General features: G+C 45.9%; 1 protein-coding gene across 3 annotated transcripts in view; it reads left to right on the top strand.

Moving 5' to 3' along the window:
• LOC120383191 (voltage-dependent T-type calcium channel subunit alpha-1G-like) overlaps nucleotides 1–18,988 on the top strand; it is a 275,720-nt gene that overhangs the window by 174,187 nt on the left and 82,545 nt on the right. For all 3 annotated transcript variants that reach the window (XM_039500955.1, XM_039500956.1, XM_039500954.1), the window contains 4 exons: nucleotides 15,363–15,514; nucleotides 16,608–16,793; nucleotides 17,639–17,753; nucleotides 18,745–18,900. In XM_039500955.1, coding sequence (XP_039356889.1) covers nucleotides 15,363–15,514; nucleotides 16,608–16,793; nucleotides 17,639–17,753; nucleotides 18,745–18,900 — 609 coding nt within the window. The remainder of the gene's footprint in view (nucleotides 1–15,362; nucleotides 15,515–16,607; nucleotides 16,794–17,638; nucleotides 17,754–18,744; nucleotides 18,901–18,988) is intronic.

Consider the following 18,988-nt stretch of genomic DNA (forward strand, 5'->3'; position numbering starts at 1 on the left):
TGCACATGGCAGTGAAGGATCATCTGCATGGAACATGCCAGATCCTCATCTGGCATAAATTGGCACTGAATTCCATTGAAATCAATGGGGACTGAGCTGTTTTACACTAGCTGAGGATATGTCCCATAATACTTTGCCACACCTTTCCGTTTGGCTCCACCTGCTTCCAATTCAGCATCTTCCTCATGAGAGCTCTGTGAACCTAGTCCATCAGGCCCTGATTGAAGAAAGCATCCCTTTTCAGGAGAGCACTTCAATGGGATTTAAGTACCCGCTTAAGTCAATGAGACCCACGCATGTGCTTTTCTGAACTGGGGCCTTCCCTGGTGATTCTGTCATGAGATCACTATGAATCACATCCATTAGTCAGGACATTTCTATCTTCATACAGAGTCTTTAATTCATAGAGAGATCACTATCCTGCACTGGTGTATATCCTACCTCTCTATTTAACTTCATTACACATCTCCACTGCCCCACACCAGCTATTCTTAGCCACGTGATCAAAACTTTGGCAGCATTTTGAGGCTTTTCTTCCCTCACAGCCTGTCATCTTTTCCCAGCTCAGTGCTTGTATCTGTAACATTGGGTTAATCTTACAGTTGCATAGGCTGTGCAGATTGCAGGGAAATGTTGTGCCTTAAAGATTTGCATGTGCTCCTTTTAATTAACTTGCCTTTAACCAGAATTTACCCTTATTAAAAGTTTGCTGTTGGAGTCTAATGGAATCAAATCACTGCTAATGGAAACTGTCAGAACTGTTAATCACAGTGATGGCTGACATTCAAAACCCATTCCCTGTTGTTACTGAGGCTAATTGTTTTCATGGACATGGACCTAATGGGGTCATGCAACTGTTCGATACATAAATAGAATTGATGGCCTCTTGTAGGAATGAATGTATCTTTATTGACTCGATTCCAGGCTTGGAATTTTTGGCAAGAAGATTCAGTTCTCCGAATATTTGAGAGATAATTCTACGTGGCTCACCTGTCCTCTCTTTTCTGCTAAAGCGTTCTGCAGTTCCTTGACAGGAAGCTGAAAGTATCAATCCTATCCTGTGCATTTTGTTCAGACACTGAGGACTACACAGGCTTCATCAGCTTGTCATTTACAGCTGTTTGTTTCAACTGCCAATAGTACCCACATGTCTTCTCTGCTCTGACAGCGTTGAATAGGACTCAATGAGATGGGGGAGATGATGTACTTGCGCAAACCGTACTGTGTCTTCCTGGTGTGGATGACACATCAGTTACCTGTGTGTAGTCAGGGACTTCTCCTTCTTTCTTCATGGCTTATATTTGCCACTTTGACCCACATCCTAGCTGATGTAAATCAGTGTAGCTCCACTGAGGCCAGTGTAGCTCTGTCGAGTCACACCAGCTGATGTTCTTGCCTGTAAGTGTTGCTTAGTTACTATTTATTGGGTGATTTTACCCATATTGAATCCTCTTTCACTCTTCTTGTCTCACTCCAGAGCATTGTCCCAGCGCCTCTGCTGCCTTATCTTACCTCATTCTTCTTCTGCCCAAACTCGGTGTCCCATTGTCACCCTATTTAACTCCCTAAAGTGGAGGAGGATGGGAACCAAGGTTCAAAAGCCTCTGTCTCAATCTGCTAAATGTGCATGTTGGAGACTATTTGTTAGAATTGTTTCTTGATGTCATTAGGAAACAACAGGCTTTTCCTCAGTCAAAATTAGGGATAATGTTACCTGTATAAGAAACCCAGTTTCAGCAAAGCTCCATGAGAGCTGTACAAAGACAGAGTGAGTCTGTTTTTCCCTTGGTATATTCTCGAGTGCTAATGGGGAAAGAAGTTTGTACTTAGTTTAGATTAACTAGAAATCGAGGGCATTAAATCTCAAGGACTTACCAGGTGTGACCAAGTGGAAATGTAGCTTTTGTTCGGCTTAAGCTCCTTCAAAAGCTGGGCAGAGGGATGAGCCAATTCATGTTTTTCTTGCATTTTCCAGGATGCTAATCTTCCTGAAATCTCAAGCGAGGAGAGAGAGGCTCTTCTACAACTCCTGAAAGATGTAGGACAGAAGGCGCAGCTCTAGGGGTTGGGGGGCAAAGGTGATTTGAAGACAACCTTTGTATCCTCTGAGCTGCTGCTGCTAGGGCTTGTAACAGAGCTAAAATAGAGCAGATCCTCTTCCCCTCCCCACCACCTGCCCTGCTCCAGGACTGGTTATGGGCAGCTCAGAATCCCCAGACTGCGCAGTGTTACAGGCATGTCTCTTTGTGCACCCAGCCCACACCCCAGTGCCAGGATTTGTGAGGGAGGACAACATAGTGCCATTTACATCAGCCCCATGCTGCTTCTCTGCTGTAGGTATTTTGCTGATGGCCCCTGTACTCAGCTGGACTCTGCACATCCTTTTTCAGAACCTTCCCGGGGAAACAGACCCAGGGATTGCTGTTCATTATTCATCGTAACGAGAGCTATCTCCTTCTTCAGTAAAGGTCATCTGCCCCTGCCCTTTATGCTTTCCATTGTCCCTTAAATCAGGGCTTTGGAGCAGAGCCCAGAGCTGGAGCACGGAGCAGCTCTGGAGCAGCGGAGCTGCAGGTTTTTGCCTGGAGCTGGAGCAGAGCCGGAGCACAGCTCCAAAGCTGTGCCTTAAATCCGTTCACTGCTACAGTTTTCCTTTCTCTCTCAGTTGTCCTTTGCTGAATTGGCCCTATTAGAGACCACCCTTCCTGTCACCAATGACAGGAAGAGCTGACTGCCAATAATGCAGCTGCAAAGGCCAAGCACCCCAGTAAAGCAAGTTAAAAATGAACAGAAAGTTTGGAATGGGAAGTGAAAGCCTCTGTCTGCACTTACAGGGCCCCTGTTGCTGTCTATTCTGAGCACCGTACAATCCACATTAACGTGAACTAGGAACCTGTTAGTTCCCACCCATGGGGGCCACGCAGGGGAGTTACAGCTCAGCACGTTGGTGTGCAATGCTATTCACGCCCCCATAATCTGAACTGTGGGGCACTGGTAGACATAGCCTAAGTGACTTGCCCATGGCAGCACAGGGAGTCTGTAGCAGAGCAGGGAGTTGAAGCCAGGTCTCCTGAGTCCTAGGGTAATGCCTTAATCACTGGGCAATCTTTCCTTCCCAAAAGGAGTGTGAGATCAGAAGGGGCAAGATGGTAAGTGTCAGGGAGGAATAGTAGGAAGAGAGGTCTGATCTAAACTACAGAGTTGGGCTGATGCAAGGCAGCTTACGTCGACCTACCTATGGAAGTGTCTGCACTTAAACTTTGCTCCCGCCGATGTAACTGCCCCACTACACCAACTTAACTCCACCTCCATGAGCAGTGTAGAGTCATGGTCAATGTAGTTTAGTTGACACAGCGTCAGTGTAGACGCTGCATTTTTTTATGCTAACTGTTACTGGCTTTCAGGAGCCGTCCCACAATGCCCCACCCGGACAGTCCAATCGGTGCAAGCGCTCCTGGGGAAGACGTGCACTGCTGACACAAGGAGCAAAGCGTAGACATGCACAAGTGATACAGTTACTGTGGCAGCTGTATGCTAACCTAAGTTAGGTCGGCTTGTTTTGTAGTATAGACATGGCCTGAGAGGAGGATGGAAGAAACTGCAGAACATGACAGAAAGGAAAGAGAGTTCCTCTTGTTTGACTAGTTCAGTACAGTCCCTGGAGAGGAAACTATCTTCTGAATGGCTCTTGCAGCATGTTGATTATGGCATCAGATGTTCAGCGCTGACAGGTTTCAGTATCAGTTTAGTCTATGGCAAAATCTCCTGTCTGTATATTTTGATGAGATGAAACTGAGGGCTAGTCTACACTTACCTGCCGGGTCGACGCGGTGAGTTTGACTTCTCAGAGTTCGAACTATCGCGTCTAATCTAGACGCGATAGTTCGAACTCCCCGCGCGTTCCGGTCGACTCCGGAACTCCACCACTGCAAACGGCGGTGGCGGAGTCAACCTTGGAGCCGCGGACTTCGATCCCACGGCGTCTGGACGGGTAAGTAGTTCGAACTAGGGTACTTCGAGTTCAGCTACACCATTCACGTAGCTGAACTTGCGTACCCTAGTTCGACCCCCGCCTTTAGTGTAGACCTGCCCTGAGACTGGTTCAGCTATTCACCTGTCAGTTCCTCTTTGTAAATGCCTGCTAATCCCAGACTACATGTACTCTGGGGGCAGGAGAGGAGGTAAACTTGAATAACGCTGCCCCTTCTGCATGTGACCAGGCCGGCAGGGCAGGGTGGATTTGGAGAGGAGCAGTGGAGAGTTGAGTGAAGTCTGAACACAGTCCAAGCTTTCCTGGAAGCATATGCTATCTGCTTATGTGGTGACAGTCTTGTATCAGTGAGATGGGTAAAAAGTGAAGGACCTTAAGCCACTCCAAAAAAAAAAAAAAAAGTCCTTGAAATCCTGCTTCTTTCTGAACCATCTTTCATGGAGAGAGCTCTTTATTTTGAACCGATTCGGCAGAAGATCAATAGAGAAAGACGAGAATGTATCAGGTTCTGATTAAGCATAACTCAGGTTAAAGCCATCAACAGACACATGACAACAGCTAAAGTCATTTCCTTGTATGGGCCCTCAAACACAAGGAATGTCACTGCCAAAAATATGGATTGAGTTTCTATTTATATAATAGCAAGATGGTCTGGCGCTAAGAGGAGCTATATTTACTGAAGGGAACAGAAGCACCTCTGAGGATGGCCAGAGCGCTGCAGAGCTTCTGAAGTCTGCCTAAATGGTTCTGGGGGTGGACAGGAGCTCTGGGGAATCCCCAAAAGCTGCCTCAACCCTTCCGAAGCTGTTCCAGATCTGTACAGAGGCACACAGGCATGGGGGAAGTAGTGAAGTGTGTGGGTGTGATGAGAAGAGAGGAAAGGGTGTTTAGAAGACTTGTGGTTTAATGGAGGAGATCAGCTAAATCAAAGAGAAACCTTGGCAGCTTTGGGCTGTTTCTAGCGTATGATACTGAAGGGCGCCTTGCCACTCAAAGTGGGCAAGTACTGGGGGGGTTGCAGCTCTGGATGGGGAGAATTGGGAGTGGGGGGTGTAATTACTCTTGGACGTAGCCAGGAGACCCTGCAGACCAAGGCAGTCACTCATAGATTGTGAATGAAGTTTCTTTGCTTCTGACAGCTGTCCCACTAGAATGGAGCCGGTAGCCAGTTTCAACCAAATGCATGTCTGATCTGAAACGTGAGGAGAGGGGGAATTGCCTGTCCTTAACTCAATGCTGGGAAGTCCCTTCATCTCACTGTCCAAAGCAGATTGAGTGAGCGAGCTGCTGACTAAATACCAGTGACAGGAACAAGGCTCAGTGTCAAGCCGGAGTAAGCTTTGGGAAAGCCCTGGTAGCGTCAGTCTCTGCCGGGTTAGTTTAATGAGGTTAGATGAGAATAGGCGAGAGGGTTGCTGTATCCTTCCTCCTCACCGCCCACGTAACGTCCCACAGGGTGGGAACCTTCAGTGAGCTTGATATTGTTGAACAATGCCAGATTGGCAGCTGGGAAGATCAGTGTCCACCCTAGCTACAGAGCTGGTGCAGCATGGGCAGCTGCAGTGGAAGCTTTCCTCATGCTGATCTGCCAAAACTGCTTCAATCCAGAGCTCTGGGAGAGAAAAAGAGAGTTCACTCTCCAGCCCAGCCAGGTCTTGGCCTCTAAGCTGAGTTGTCATCCAGGGGAACAAGTAAAGCTGGTGTCTTTTTAGTGACTTGGATGCCTGTCCCCTAGGAACTCAACCAGTCCCCTTCTCCCCGTGTGTATCGTGTCTTAGCCATGCATCCGGTCTTTGCTCAAACTTGCGGCATGCAAAGAATCTTGGAGATGACTGGATATCAGAATAGATTGCTGCCTGGGATAAGACAAAAAAAAAGCTCCCCCATTTGTGCATTAGCAGCTATCCCCAATGATTTGAAGGTCCTTTTATTTTACTCTGTGACTCTTTGTCCTGTAAATCTGACTCTTATCCGTATATTTCATCTGTCTTCACAGAGATCAGAGAGCTCTCTAATGCAGTGGAGTCAAACCCAGTGGCAGGAGGCGAAATCTTGCATTTTTGTCTTAAAATTGTTGCTGTGTGGAGTGGGGATTTATAAAAGAAAAATCAAATATCTGTAAATGATGAGTCAGTGAAATGTTGTTGGTATTTCCTGGGAAATAGCTGAGGTGGTTCTTTTCTCTCTTTCTGTTGTATCTTTCCTTTGGAATCCTGGGTTGCCATGGTAATGATTTCTGAGAGATTTTATTCTGCAATGTTTCTAGCAGCTGAGCACTTTGCATCATCATCATCTGGATGCACAATAAGCAGAATCAGTTGGATCAGAAGGGACCTTCTGGCAGGTCATCCCCGTTCGTCCCTTACATTGTGGCAGGACTGCTTTTGTTGTTGTTAGTGGGATAAGGATAAAATCCTCTTTGGAGCTTTCTGACCTTTGCTCAAATGTCCATGCAGGAAGGGAGGAGGCAGGGACTGGTGAGAAATATTGTTCAGACTGCATAATTCCTATTGCTCTCATCTCATCATCAACTGTAACTGGGAAATTAAAAGTGGCGAACTCAGGAGAATTTCACTAATCCTCAGCTGTACCCACTAGGCATTTACTAGTGTAGCTTTCAAGTCAGCAAACAAATGCACTCCAGCAAATAAGCACCTACATACTGAAGTGATGGGTACTACAGAAAACCCCAAGGATACGTCAACACAGCACAGTTAACCCAGGCTGTTACCCTGGTTTTAGCCCAGCCCCCACTACCATCCATACAGGAAAACCTCTGGCTTGTGTTTGAAGGTGCTTTAAACTGGGCTGTTTTATCCAGTGGGGAGTGTAGGTGAGAACACGGGCTCTGCTTTAACGTTGGCTGGCACCTGCCCATTTGGCAGTGAAGATGTAGGGTGCTGAGCCACTCGAGTGCTGACAGTCCTCCACTGCCCTTCCCAGGCTTCCCCCCTGCCCCCCAAGGACAGACAAGTTCTCCCACCATTGACTGGGAAAGAATCGTAGAGCATCTCAGCACGAAGAATTATGGGATGTGCCCCCAGGAAAAACACAGACGATTGCAGAATTAGTGAGGACACAGTAACGGGGGGTTGCGGTGAGGACACCCTCCCTTGGGATAGGCCTAGACCTGGGTGCCAGTCACTCAGCTTAGCAGTGCGAGGAGGTAAAAAGAGGATGTGGAGAAAACACTGGGGAGCAAGGGATGGGGATGTGCAGTGTAGTCGTAGCCTAAGCCACCTTTGAACTTGCCCTTAGCCAAGACAAACTATAGCTATCAAATGCCAGTGGGGATGAATAGGATGAAGACATGTATGTTATTCCTTATGTCCTCTAAGCCGGGACTCCCTTATGATGCTCCAAACCCTTCTATCTAGATTTCTGAAATTGTGAGGCCTGTCTGAGGAGTCCATGAAACATTTTGTCATTTGTTATTTTCACCTATAGATTCAGCTGAGATTAGGGCCCTATTGCAGTAGGTGTTATATGGACACACAGCAAGGGACACTCCCTGCCCTGGAAACCTTACATCTAATCTCAATGAGTGAGACAATCAAAGGGTGGGAAGAAGAATGCATGATTATTCCCATTTTACAGACCGATGAGCAGAAACACAGAGAGGTTAAATGACTTGCCCACGGTCACCCAGGAAATCTTTGGCAGAGCTGGGAGATTTTCTGAGCTCCAGTCCAGTGCCTTAACTACAAAACCCATCCTTCCTTCCTATAGCCCATTCCCATCACATACACGGACAGTCACTCTCAGACATGTACCGTGCTGCCTGTATTTTGCAAGAAGAGCACTCGGCCCTCGTGATGCTTCCCGGGGGTACTCAGGGTTGCGCGGCACCTCGCTACCACCTGCCCTTAGCACCAGGCAGTCTTGTCTGTGCCTGCCATGGCTCAACTCCCTGACTCCACCAGCCTCCGGCAACACAAGCATTGCCTTCCAGGCCCCCGCAGGCCTCACATGCTCTGCACAGGTTAGCGATAGGCGCATGCTGATCCCCCGAATCCTCGGAGTGTCCCCCTGGAGCGCTCAGCCTCCTCTCCAGTGAACACGCACAAAGCTCTCAGATCCTCTACTCCCAAAGGAGCAGCATGCACCAGCATCCAAGATTCAACTCAGGATCACCGCTCCACTTAACACACAGAACTGAGATAGGTCTAGTGGTGTATTTATGGTGAAAACAAGAATACGTTTATCAGCAAACAGACATTCAAGTGATGGGAAGTACGAATATTGGAAACGAAACAAATGATTACGTATAAAATAAAATCATAGCCTGCTTTCTGGAGCCTAAACTTAATGCATGAGGCATTTACATGTCTTCTACAAGATTGATTGCTCCAAGTCCTTTTCCCAGGTTTCAACCAGGATGGCTGAAATCCCCCCTTTCACACGATCAAGGCAGCTTGTCTTCACAGACTGGAGGATTCCAGAGAATCTCTGATCTTTGATCTTCCCTTGAAAACAAGCCCTTTTCCCTGCTCCCCACCCCAGCTGTTTACCTCTTCCTGTTCGTTTTCTTCTGTAGTCTCCACTTGACTCAATATACTAATAGACGTCTGTGTAAGACACAGTACATAGACTCATGCCTTCATTAGAGACCTGACGTGACATTCTTTTGGTGAAGCCAGAGGATCCTTGTATCCTTATGTTAACCCTGTGCTCGCTGCCAGTTGGCATCAAGCAGTCCTTGGGTCCCAGCCCTCTTTTCATGAGGCCTCATCTTAGACTGACAATAACTGATCCAATCCAGAGAGATTGCTCCTGCCAAGATGAGATGTCTTTGAACCGCAAGGAGTGCTTTTGACTGCTTCTCCCTAGACTCTTCAGTCTAAGCTTGGGAGAGCCTGGCTTTGCATGTTTGACAGCAACAGCTCAGGTTTCATTTGTTCCTCTCCAGTTGCCCATGTTACTGTGCTGTCTTTTCACATCATACGTGCAGCCAGAGCATGTCAACATACTGCTTGATACATCAACAAATGGACCATAGTGCACATGCAAACACACCATTCATAGCACTGGATGTATCCGGGACAATCTCACGGACACTACAGCTATGTAGCCTGTAAGACTGGGTGCCTGGGAAACAGAATTTTGTATTCACCAAAGCCTCCGCTAAAATCTGGTCCACCACATTTGAGATTTCATTTGAATCACACTTAGATCCCACTCTTTCAAGGTGCTTGTGGTTTAATCGTAGGGAGCTTTCCTTTTAATTAGTTGCTGCTGCCTCCAATGAGAGAATTAGCGAAATCTTCTATGAATGAAGAATCTCAATCTATGACAGATGCACTTTAATCTAATTGGTGGGAGGTGGTGGTATGCTGCAAGTGAGGCTCGTGTTTTGCATTGAGAATGATTGTAAGCTAAATAAATCTTGTGTTCTCCAAAATCAGCAGTTCCCCCACAAAATTCAGGGCCCTCTCAGAGTATTTGAAACAAACTCTCTTGTTTATGACAGTGTGGGGAAGAACAACTTGGTCTTGTAGGAAAGAAAGTTGCACCTCCTTGGCAACATATCCTAGCAACTGGTGCTTTGTCAGGAATCTTTGACTATCCCAGGTATATTGTGTCAGTATCTCTAAAGAGAGCACTTGACATGTTCACCATCTCTTAAGGTATGTCTGCATTGCAATTGGAGGTTTGAATTGCAGCACATGTAGAGATATCTCTACTAGCTTTAATCTAGCTAGTGCGAGTACCAATAGCAGTGAAGCTACAGCAGCAAAGGCTTCAGTGCAAGCTAGCCACCCATATAATTATTCAGGGTCCCAGACAAGCTGGTACAGCCTACTCTGAAGTTCATGCTGCTGCACCTCACTGTATTAGTTGTAGTGACCGAGGCACAGGTAGCTCACCCAATAGTATCCACTGAGCCAGGATCAAAGGCAAGAGTCTGGAGCAAGATGGGGCAAAAGATGAAGCCTTTAGCAGTAGCAAGGCAGAGTCTGCATTGTTGCTTAGCTGGGTCCCTGGGGCAACTTCCTGGTTTAAATAGTTGATGTGGACCAATCAGACAGCCACAGTTGTTCTGTCACTCTGGCGTCTTTGGCTGGTACTTCCTGCATTGCCTAGCCCTCCAGTAGTTGTTGGATGCTGCTCAGCTTGGCTCTCTGTGCGGTGATGTGGAGGCATCTGCCACCTAGGATCCTACAACACTGAGTTCTAGATCTGCAGATCCTTACATTGGTATTTGCACTCGCTAGATCAAAGCTAGCTCAAGTGGGTCTATGTGTGCTGCAGTCATACCTCTGACTGCAATGTAGACATACCCTAGGGCAGGAGAGTCTTCTGAAAGTCATATTTTTGTATGGCTCCTTGGAAACAGGACAGCTGAGACTGTTCAAACTGCCTATGGGGATTTGGATCCCCAACTGGGAATCTCAGGTCCAAATCCCGCTAGGCAGCTTTGACAGTCTCAGGCCACGTGTACTTTGGTAAACAAAGACATTGTGAATACAGTGCTCATGAAAGAGGGGCTGAATGGAAAGCACTACAGACTGAATGTGGGTGGTTTTTCCTTGAAAGTTACCTAGACTCTGTTCATGTCGGCCGTGGGAGAGCCATGATGGGATTCAGAGGAAGGGGAAATGGTTGGATTTTATTTTTTCTCAGACGTTGTTTGATGAGAGCGAAGGATAAACCCTCTGCCATAGCATGGATGCTGGTATGAGGGATACCGAGCTCCCAGCATCTGCATTGCCCATCCTCATGCCGTCCCTCCCCACCCCCCCACCTCCCCCAAGCTCTGAAAGTGCTTGGAGTTAGAGGATCCAGAGAGCCCACTAATGAGTGGTGCGGGCTACAAGATGACATCTTTGCTCTCTGTAATGCAGGAAGCAGGTTATTTTCAAATCTCACATCTAATGGCTTTCCTGCCAGATAAACAACATAAGCCGCCTGTATTCCCCACTTCAGCTCCCAAACCATCTCTCTGGCACCGGAATAATTTTCCCACAGCTTGAACTCCAGCCAGAGCAGTGACACCAATTACAGATTTTGGTTACCTCAGGATGTTGCTTTTTGAGATGATTTACAACAGCATCTGTCAGGTGAAGCCCTTCTGAGCTGTGGCTGATTATTAACAATGCTTTCCGGTCCTTCTGGCAATGAGTGGGGAGACTGGCTGATTCCCACTGACAGGTCCCTGTACTTATCTCTCATCTTACCAGGGTTAAAGCTCTGCAGGGCACTTGTAAACAAAGAACCAGTGTCCGGGACGTGTTGGGATTAGACACAGCCTGGATCAGGTGCCTTTAATGGCTTGCTTTTTGCTCGTCTGTCATGTGGGGAATGCAGCCTCAGCTATCTGCCTCTGTTTACATAGCTGTTGCTTTTAAGAACATAAGAACGGCCGTACTGGGTCAGACCAAAGGTCCATCTAGCCCAGTATCCTGTCTGCCGACAGTGGCCAATGCCAGGTGACCCAGAGGGAATGAATCTAACAGGTAATGATCAAGTGATCTCTCTCTTGCCATCCATCTCTACCCTCTGACAAACAGAGGCTAGGGACACCATTCCTTACCCATCCTGGCTAATAGCCATTAATGGACTTAACCTCCATGAATTTATCCAGTTCTTTTTTAAACGCTGTTATAGTCCTAGCCTTCACAACCTCCTCAGACAAGGAGTTCCACAAGCTGACTGTGCGCTGTGTGAAGAAGAACTTCCTTTTATTTGTTTTATACCTGCTGCCCATTAATTTCATTTGGTGGCCCCTAGTTCTTATATTATGGCAACAAGTAAATAACTTTTCCTTATTTACTTTCTCCACATCACTCTTGATTTTATATACCTCTATCATATCCCCCCTTAGTCTCCTCTTTTCCAAGCTGACAAGTCCTAGCCTCTTTAATCTCTACTCATATAGGACCCATTCCAAACCCCTAATCATGTTAGTTGCCCTTCTCTTAACCTTTTCTAATGCCAGTATCTCTTTTTTGAGATGAGGAGACCACATCTGTACACAGTATTAGAGATGTGGGCGTACCATCAATTTATAGAAGGGCAATAAGATATTCTCCGTCTTATTCTCTATCCCCTTTTTAATGATTCCTAACATCCTGTTTGCTTTTTTGACCGCCACTCCACAGAGAACTATCCACGATGACTCCAAGATCTTTTTCCTGATTCGTTGTAGCTAAATTAGACCCCATCATATTGTATGTATAGTTGGGGTTATTTTTTCCAGTGTGCATTACTTTACATTTATCCACATTAAATTTCATTTGCCATTTTGTTGCCCAATCACTTAGTTTTCTGAGAGGGATCAGGCTTAAATAGGATGTCAAAGAACCCAAGGGAGTTAGGTGCCCAGCTCCCATTGAATTTCATTGGGAGTTTGAAGCCTAAATCCCTAAGCTCTTTGGGAAATCCCAGTCATAAAATCTACTACCAGGTCTGCCTTTGGCTCATGGTGTGACTCGGGGTAATCAGTTGGCCCCTCTCTGTCTTTTAGTTTCTCCATCTGTAAAATGGGACCTAGCTGACGGAAGGCACCAGTTAAGTGCAAAGTATTATTACTTTTTTGTACTTAATCTTAGATCACCTTCTTGACTGGCTTCAATTTTTTAATGTTTCTCTTGCATCTTCCAGGAATGGATAGCTCAGCTATGGGAGAGGGAGCCAGGTTCTCGCCTGGCTCATGACCATCAGCAGAGTTCACTGAGTTCTCATTGCAGGGCCAGATTTTTCCCTCAGTTCTACATGGGCAACTCCGTTCAGCAGACATACTGTAACGTGTTTTTTATGGCAAAAGTATTGCACAAGTGTAGTTGATGGCAGAATGTGGCCTATAGGCTCCAAGTTACTGGTGATGATGTGTTGGGAGGAAAGATTCCAAGAGCACATTTCTTTGCATAATGAAATAGCTGCCATAATGAAAATAACAGCACAGGCTGTTTCTGAGCCTCTGCGGTTATGAATGAGTTGGCAGTTTTCATGGCAAGTGCAGGCTTTTTTAGATTGTCCTGGGGTGGCACTTGATATACAAGTTCTCGGCCGATTTATGATTTTGTGTGTGTGTTCCAGGACATATATCATTTTAAACCAAGAGTGTGTTTAATAGCGTGAGTTAAAGCGGTTTTATTTTAACTCAAGATCAGCAAGAAAAGTAAAGTCAAACTCTAGCCCCAGGATTTAGTTACAGATGAGAGTGACACATCAAGCTGCAAATCGATAAATAACCCTTTGTTTTCTTTCCCTCTGGTTTCTCTTCAGCACATTTAAATCTTTTGCCTTCCACCCCTTTTGTTCTTGAGACAGTAAATATTTTCTGAGATCTGGCCTCTTTCGTGGGCTGAGTACTGTTGATGTCATGAAGGGAAGCAAAAGCACTTTGAAATGGCTGAGGGATCCGAAGTGCCCAAACAATATCTGCTAAGCACACCCCGTAATTCCCTTCCATAACATTTTTTTTGTTTTGACACAGCCATTTTCCCAATCACTAGATAGGGATTTAATTTTGTTATAACAAACTCCTGCCAATGTCGGTGCAAGTCCGATGGGATTACAATCTGATGTCAGAACAATTTTGGTCCAAGTTTATGGAGTAAATATTATGCCAGGAGGGCAGAAGGCAAAGTGAAATATAAGATTCAGCGTACGTCTGTGGAGATTTAGACATTGAGAAACAAAGAAAAATAATTCAGTGCAAAAAATGGCTTTGTCTGTCTAATATGTGTATTTCTAAAGCCCACATTCACTGTGGTATCTCTGTGCACTGAGACACAAATGATTGCAAGTGAGCACATCCTGTGTAAGGCTAAGGTGACATCCTTGAAGCACCCCTGTTGGGCCTCGGTATTGCAACATATATGTTCCTGTCTTGCATGGTTTCAGAAAAGTGGGAACTCTTCTATTTATAGCCCTGCAGCACATGCTACAGTGGCACCCGGTCACAGATTAAATTGCCAGCAAATTTTAGGATATTCCTCTTATTTTGTTAGTTGTAAAGTTGCTTAAATTTTACATACTTAGATACTTTGCTGATTGGGACCTAACTCAGGAGAATGAGAGTCAGAGCTCCCAGATTCTATTTCTAGCGCTGCTATAGAGTCACTGGGTGACCTTAAATAATTCACTCTTTGTGCCTCAGTTTACTCTTCTGTAATGTGTTTATCATAGTTGGGTGCCTAGCTCACATGGATATCAAGAGGCTTAATTAGTGTTTGTAAAGTGCTTTGAGATCCCCGGGTGAAAGGCACTAGAGAAGCTCAAAGTATTAAATGCAAGTCTGGTGGCACCACCTATTATTAAGGTTGCCTGACACTTCCTATTATAAGACCCTGTTTCCAGTTGCTGTATCTTTGCCTAATTCTATTTAGGGAGTAGGTGCAGAGTAAGATTTTCAAGAGTGTCTAGTGATTTTGGGGTACCTCCATTTTTAGGTTCCCAATGTGAGAAACCTTAAAGGTGTGCGATTTTCACATTGAGGGCGCTCAGCACTTTCTGGAAATCAGGTTCCTTTGAGGCATCTTAAGTTAGGCACCTACGATCCCTAATCACATTTGAAAATCTTGGCTTTAGTCTTTATGTAAGATTAAGGGTACGTCTACACTACCTGCCGAATCGATCTATCAGGGATCGATTTATCATGTGTCGTGTAGATGTGATAAATAGATCCCCGATCGCTCTCCCATTGACTGCTGAACTCCAGCTCGGAGAGAATTGGAAGCAAAGTTGATGGGGGAGCGATGGCCGTCGATCCCGCGCCGCGAGGACATGAAGTAAGTGATTCTAAGTCGATCTAAAACACGTCGACTTCAGCTACACTATTCTCGTAGCTGAAGTTGCGTATCTTAGATTGATCCCCGCCTCCCCACAAGTGTAGACCAGACCTAAGATACCTAGCAAATTAAAGAATAGACCCGTAATTGATGTGTGTGAGAAAACAATCTGGTTTGCGCCTCTGTATAGGATAATCTGTGTGAGAGTTACAGATAATGCTCAATTTCTCTATTGGACAGTGTTACAAATGTCTCCTGTTACAGTGGCAATCAATCAAATGCACGTGGTCTACTAAGGACTGTTGCACTAGCCAGAATGACCGTGGTTGATGGCATCACACCAGGCATCAAAGTGGTGATGCTGTAGTTAATGTGGATTTAATGGGTGGATTTACCTCTATAATCTATAATAAGTGCTATATCTTACGCTGTCCTGTTGGAGTTTTTCCACCTGCTATCTTGCTCTTTTACTCATTTGGCTGTAAATTATACTTTTAGTAACATGCACTTTACATCACTATTTACATCCTTTTGTAATTGGCCCTGGTCTAGTTTGTGGTCTAAATCTGAGCACCTCTAGAGAGTAGATTTGTATCATGTAACTACTCCCCCCCCCTTTTTGTTCTTAATCGCAGCCTGAGGAACTCACCAATGCCTTGGAGATCAGCAATATTGTCTTCACAAGCCTCTTTGCCCTGGAGATGCTGCTGAAAGTCCTCGTGTATGGTCCATTTGGCTACATCAAAAATCCATACAACATCTTTGATGGGATCATTGTCGTGATCAGGTACAAGCGTGGTGTTCTGCTTACATTGGTTTCTCTTCACTGGACTGTTGAATTAAAACAGAGGATAATGGATAGAGTGGCCTTTCTGGGTCACTTAGGCCCCTGTGCTCCTGTGTTAGCTTTTGTACCCCACAGTGTTGTTTCTCCATAAATTCTCTATTCTTCTGAAAACTCTCTCTAGCAACCCACCTTGTTCCTGTCTTTGGTAGTTCATTATATACGCAGCTATCCTTAGTATAATGGCCCTTTGCCAAAGTTTTCCATATGCCCAGCCATGCTTTTTTGTGATACCTCGTTCAGAGCCTTATTTAATAGCATGTGTCCTTTCTGTTCCCTCATATCTATGCCTACTTCTGAGTTCCTCTTCCATATTCCTCCCCCGCACCTCAAAGTATACACACCCCATCTCTCTGACTTCTGTGCATCATTAGTATCATGAATTTGAATCCTTGGATCATTACTTTCACCTTCTGTAAGAACCCTAATGGACCATCACTGGTTCCCTATGCAGTGTTAATTAACTTGCTGTGACATATTTTATACCATCCACTGTATATGATTAAACTTGCCTATAGACAAATGACCTCCCACACCCCTGCATGCCAAGGCTAGCTTTGGGGGGTTTTGGTTGCTTGGTTTTTTATTTTGTTTGTTTTTTTAGAGAGCGCTCCCAAACAACAAATCCTGGATCCAACACCTGCAGATATTGGAGAAGTTTAGACATGAACTCTTCAGATGACAAATGTCTTGTTGGGTCCTTGTGCCCACTTCCCCGCCGGGCACATGTGAACACTGTAATTGTGCATACAGGTGCACTCAGTGATTTACAGGCATGCTTTTGGCCTGCTCTAATGGGACTCCATTCTTGGCAAATCTGACACAAATTCAGGTATCAGAAGGCACTGTCCGTACAGACCTTCCTGACAGGCTCTCTACTTCACATCCCTGTTTTCTCTGAGCTTCACCAGCTTGGAGAGTGGATCTTTCCTTTCACTTCTCCCTCCCTTTCTCTCGTCGCTGTCTACATGCATTTGTGTGCAGTGCTTCCTTTTCCACACCCAGTCCCATACCGTAAATCTCTCTTCTTCCTTAGCGTCTGGGAGATAGTGGGACAGCAAGGCGGGGGTCTGTCAGTTCTGCGGACGTTCCGTCTCATGCGAGTCCTGAAGCTGGTCCGCTTCATGCCTGCCCTCCAGCGCCAGCTAGTGGTCCTTATGAAGACCATGGACAACGTGGCCACCTTCTGCATGTTACTGATGCTTTTCATCTTCATCTTTAGGTGAGTACGTGGCATGGATTCTGATTTCCTTTCATGCCCTGCTCCGGCTCTGTGCTTTAAGTTTCTGGTCCAGTGACTAGACGAGAATGTGAAGAGAATCCATAGGTTTCATGATTGCTCACAAAAGGAAATAACTCTGAGAAGCACAGTAGCCTCCATAACAGGTACGGGCACTGCAGACCAGCCCCTGGCTAGAATCTTGCAATTCTTGTGAAATGTCATGTCTGTGTTTGTGAGGGTGTTCTCAAGGGAAATCCCTTCTGCTGGGTGATTCCCCACGGGCATCACCCCAAGGCAGAGGGCGTATGACATCACATTCCTGCTGCGATCCAGAGGGCAAGCCGGAAGCCTTAACCAAAACACTGTCATTCAAAGGGCAGAGAAGAGAATGTCCCTAAAATAAACCCATCTGAGTCAGTCTCATTCACACATGGTTCTTTTATACCCTTTGCATCATTTCTTTGCTTTTTCTCTCTGTACAAAAGGTTTGGGATTGGATCCACTTGAGATTCAAGCAGCCCAGAACTTTGGGGGTGTTGGAAATCCAAACCCAGGTGCAGATATTGAAAACGACTCCGATCTTTCTAATAAGTCAAACCTGCTCAAAATCCATCCCCAGATGAGCCCGTCTCTAATATACGGGGGTAAGGCTGCCCTTGCCCAAGATATACTGAGGGAAGAGTTGGCAGGAAGCAAATTAAGGCTCTCTTTCCTCTGTGGAGGGAAGTATTGCTCCCAATAACTGCTTGCTAGGCAGACAGTATCCTGAGACACAGAGGGCCACCACTTTATGCTGCTTTCTTAACATCATCTTCAACCCCGTCTTGCCTTCTTCTTGTGCTCAGTATCCTGGGGATGCATCTCTTCGGCTGTAAGTTTGCTTCGGAGCGAGATGGAGACACCCTGCCAGACAGGAAGAACTTTGACTCCTTGCTGTGGGCCATCGTCACGGTTTTCCAGGTACAACAGCAAGAACACCTTACCAAGCACATGCTGTGGGGCTGTAAGTGGGGCGGGAGAGTTTAGGTTTGCTTTCCACAATGTTCTGCAAAGCTCAATAAAACTAATAGCTGAGGGGGAGAGAAACCAAAAAGTATCAACGGTGGGGGTGAGGGAGCGTTTTCTGATGATACGAGACAATAAAAGGAGATTGGATGAAAGGGGAACTCCTGGAGATGCCAAAAGCTGAAATAGAGAAGGGTCTTGCAGGAGCAGTGGTAAGATTGTGAGGAGCGACAGAGGGGTAATTAGTCTGAGTAAAGGATGGGTCTGTGAGCAAGGCTGACACAAGTCCAATGAGAGCTTCAAAGCAAGACAGCCAGCCTGGAGTTCTGTTTCCATAGTGAGGAGAATCTGCTTTATGGCAATAGTTTGTACTGTGTAGTGTATTGCTGTTGGCAAATCTGGATTGTGTATTCCGAGTCTTTGGTGGATCTTTATCTGACTTTGCAGACAGAACAAAATGCCAGTGCATGCTACACGGCAGTCATTTAAAGCTTTGTATGGGCCTTGATATCAACTGGAGTTCCATGCACAGAGTTAGGGCAGCTTGCAGCCCTTGGGGTTAGAGTTTGGGGAAGGGAGAAGGGGAGGGAGAAGGCGGGGAATCAGGTGCTATCCCTGTCTTTGCTTTGATTCACTGGGTGACCTGAGCCAAGTAACAATCCTTCTGTGCCCATCTGGAACACGAGTGCACTTCTCTCCCTTACAGGGCTGTTGAGAAGCAGCAATTCTACAACATTAGTATTACATATTACCAGCGTGCTGGTTTCCCTCAAAGTAGGTTCTTTGCCTGTTTAAGGCTGAAGATACTTCTCTGCCGACCTGGAGCATAAGTAAGAGCATGTAGGAAAGATGAGTGTCCCTAGTCATATAACTCGAATGCTGGGTTACTAGTGAATGTTGGACTGTTGTGATGTCCCTTTATGCTCACGGTGCCTCTTCTCCATAGATTCTGACTCAAGAAGACTGGAACAAGGTCCTCTACAATGGCATGGCGTCTACCTCTTCCTGGGCTGCTCTCTACTTCATCGCTCTTATGACGTTTGGGAATTACGTTCTCTTTAATCTATTGGTGGCCATCCTGGTGGAAGGTTTCCAGACTGAGGTAAAACCTTACAGAGGCTCCTCTCTTTATCTCTTTGTTTCCAGAGTGAGGGAGGGTCTAGAACCAACATCCATCTGGAAACTGATGA

This window comes from Mauremys reevesii, linkage group 15 (genome assembly GCF_016161935.1).
Source record: "Mauremys reevesii isolate NIE-2019 linkage group 15, ASM1616193v1, whole genome shotgun sequence".
Lineage (NCBI taxonomy): Eukaryota > Metazoa > Chordata > Testudines > Geoemydidae > Mauremys > Mauremys reevesii.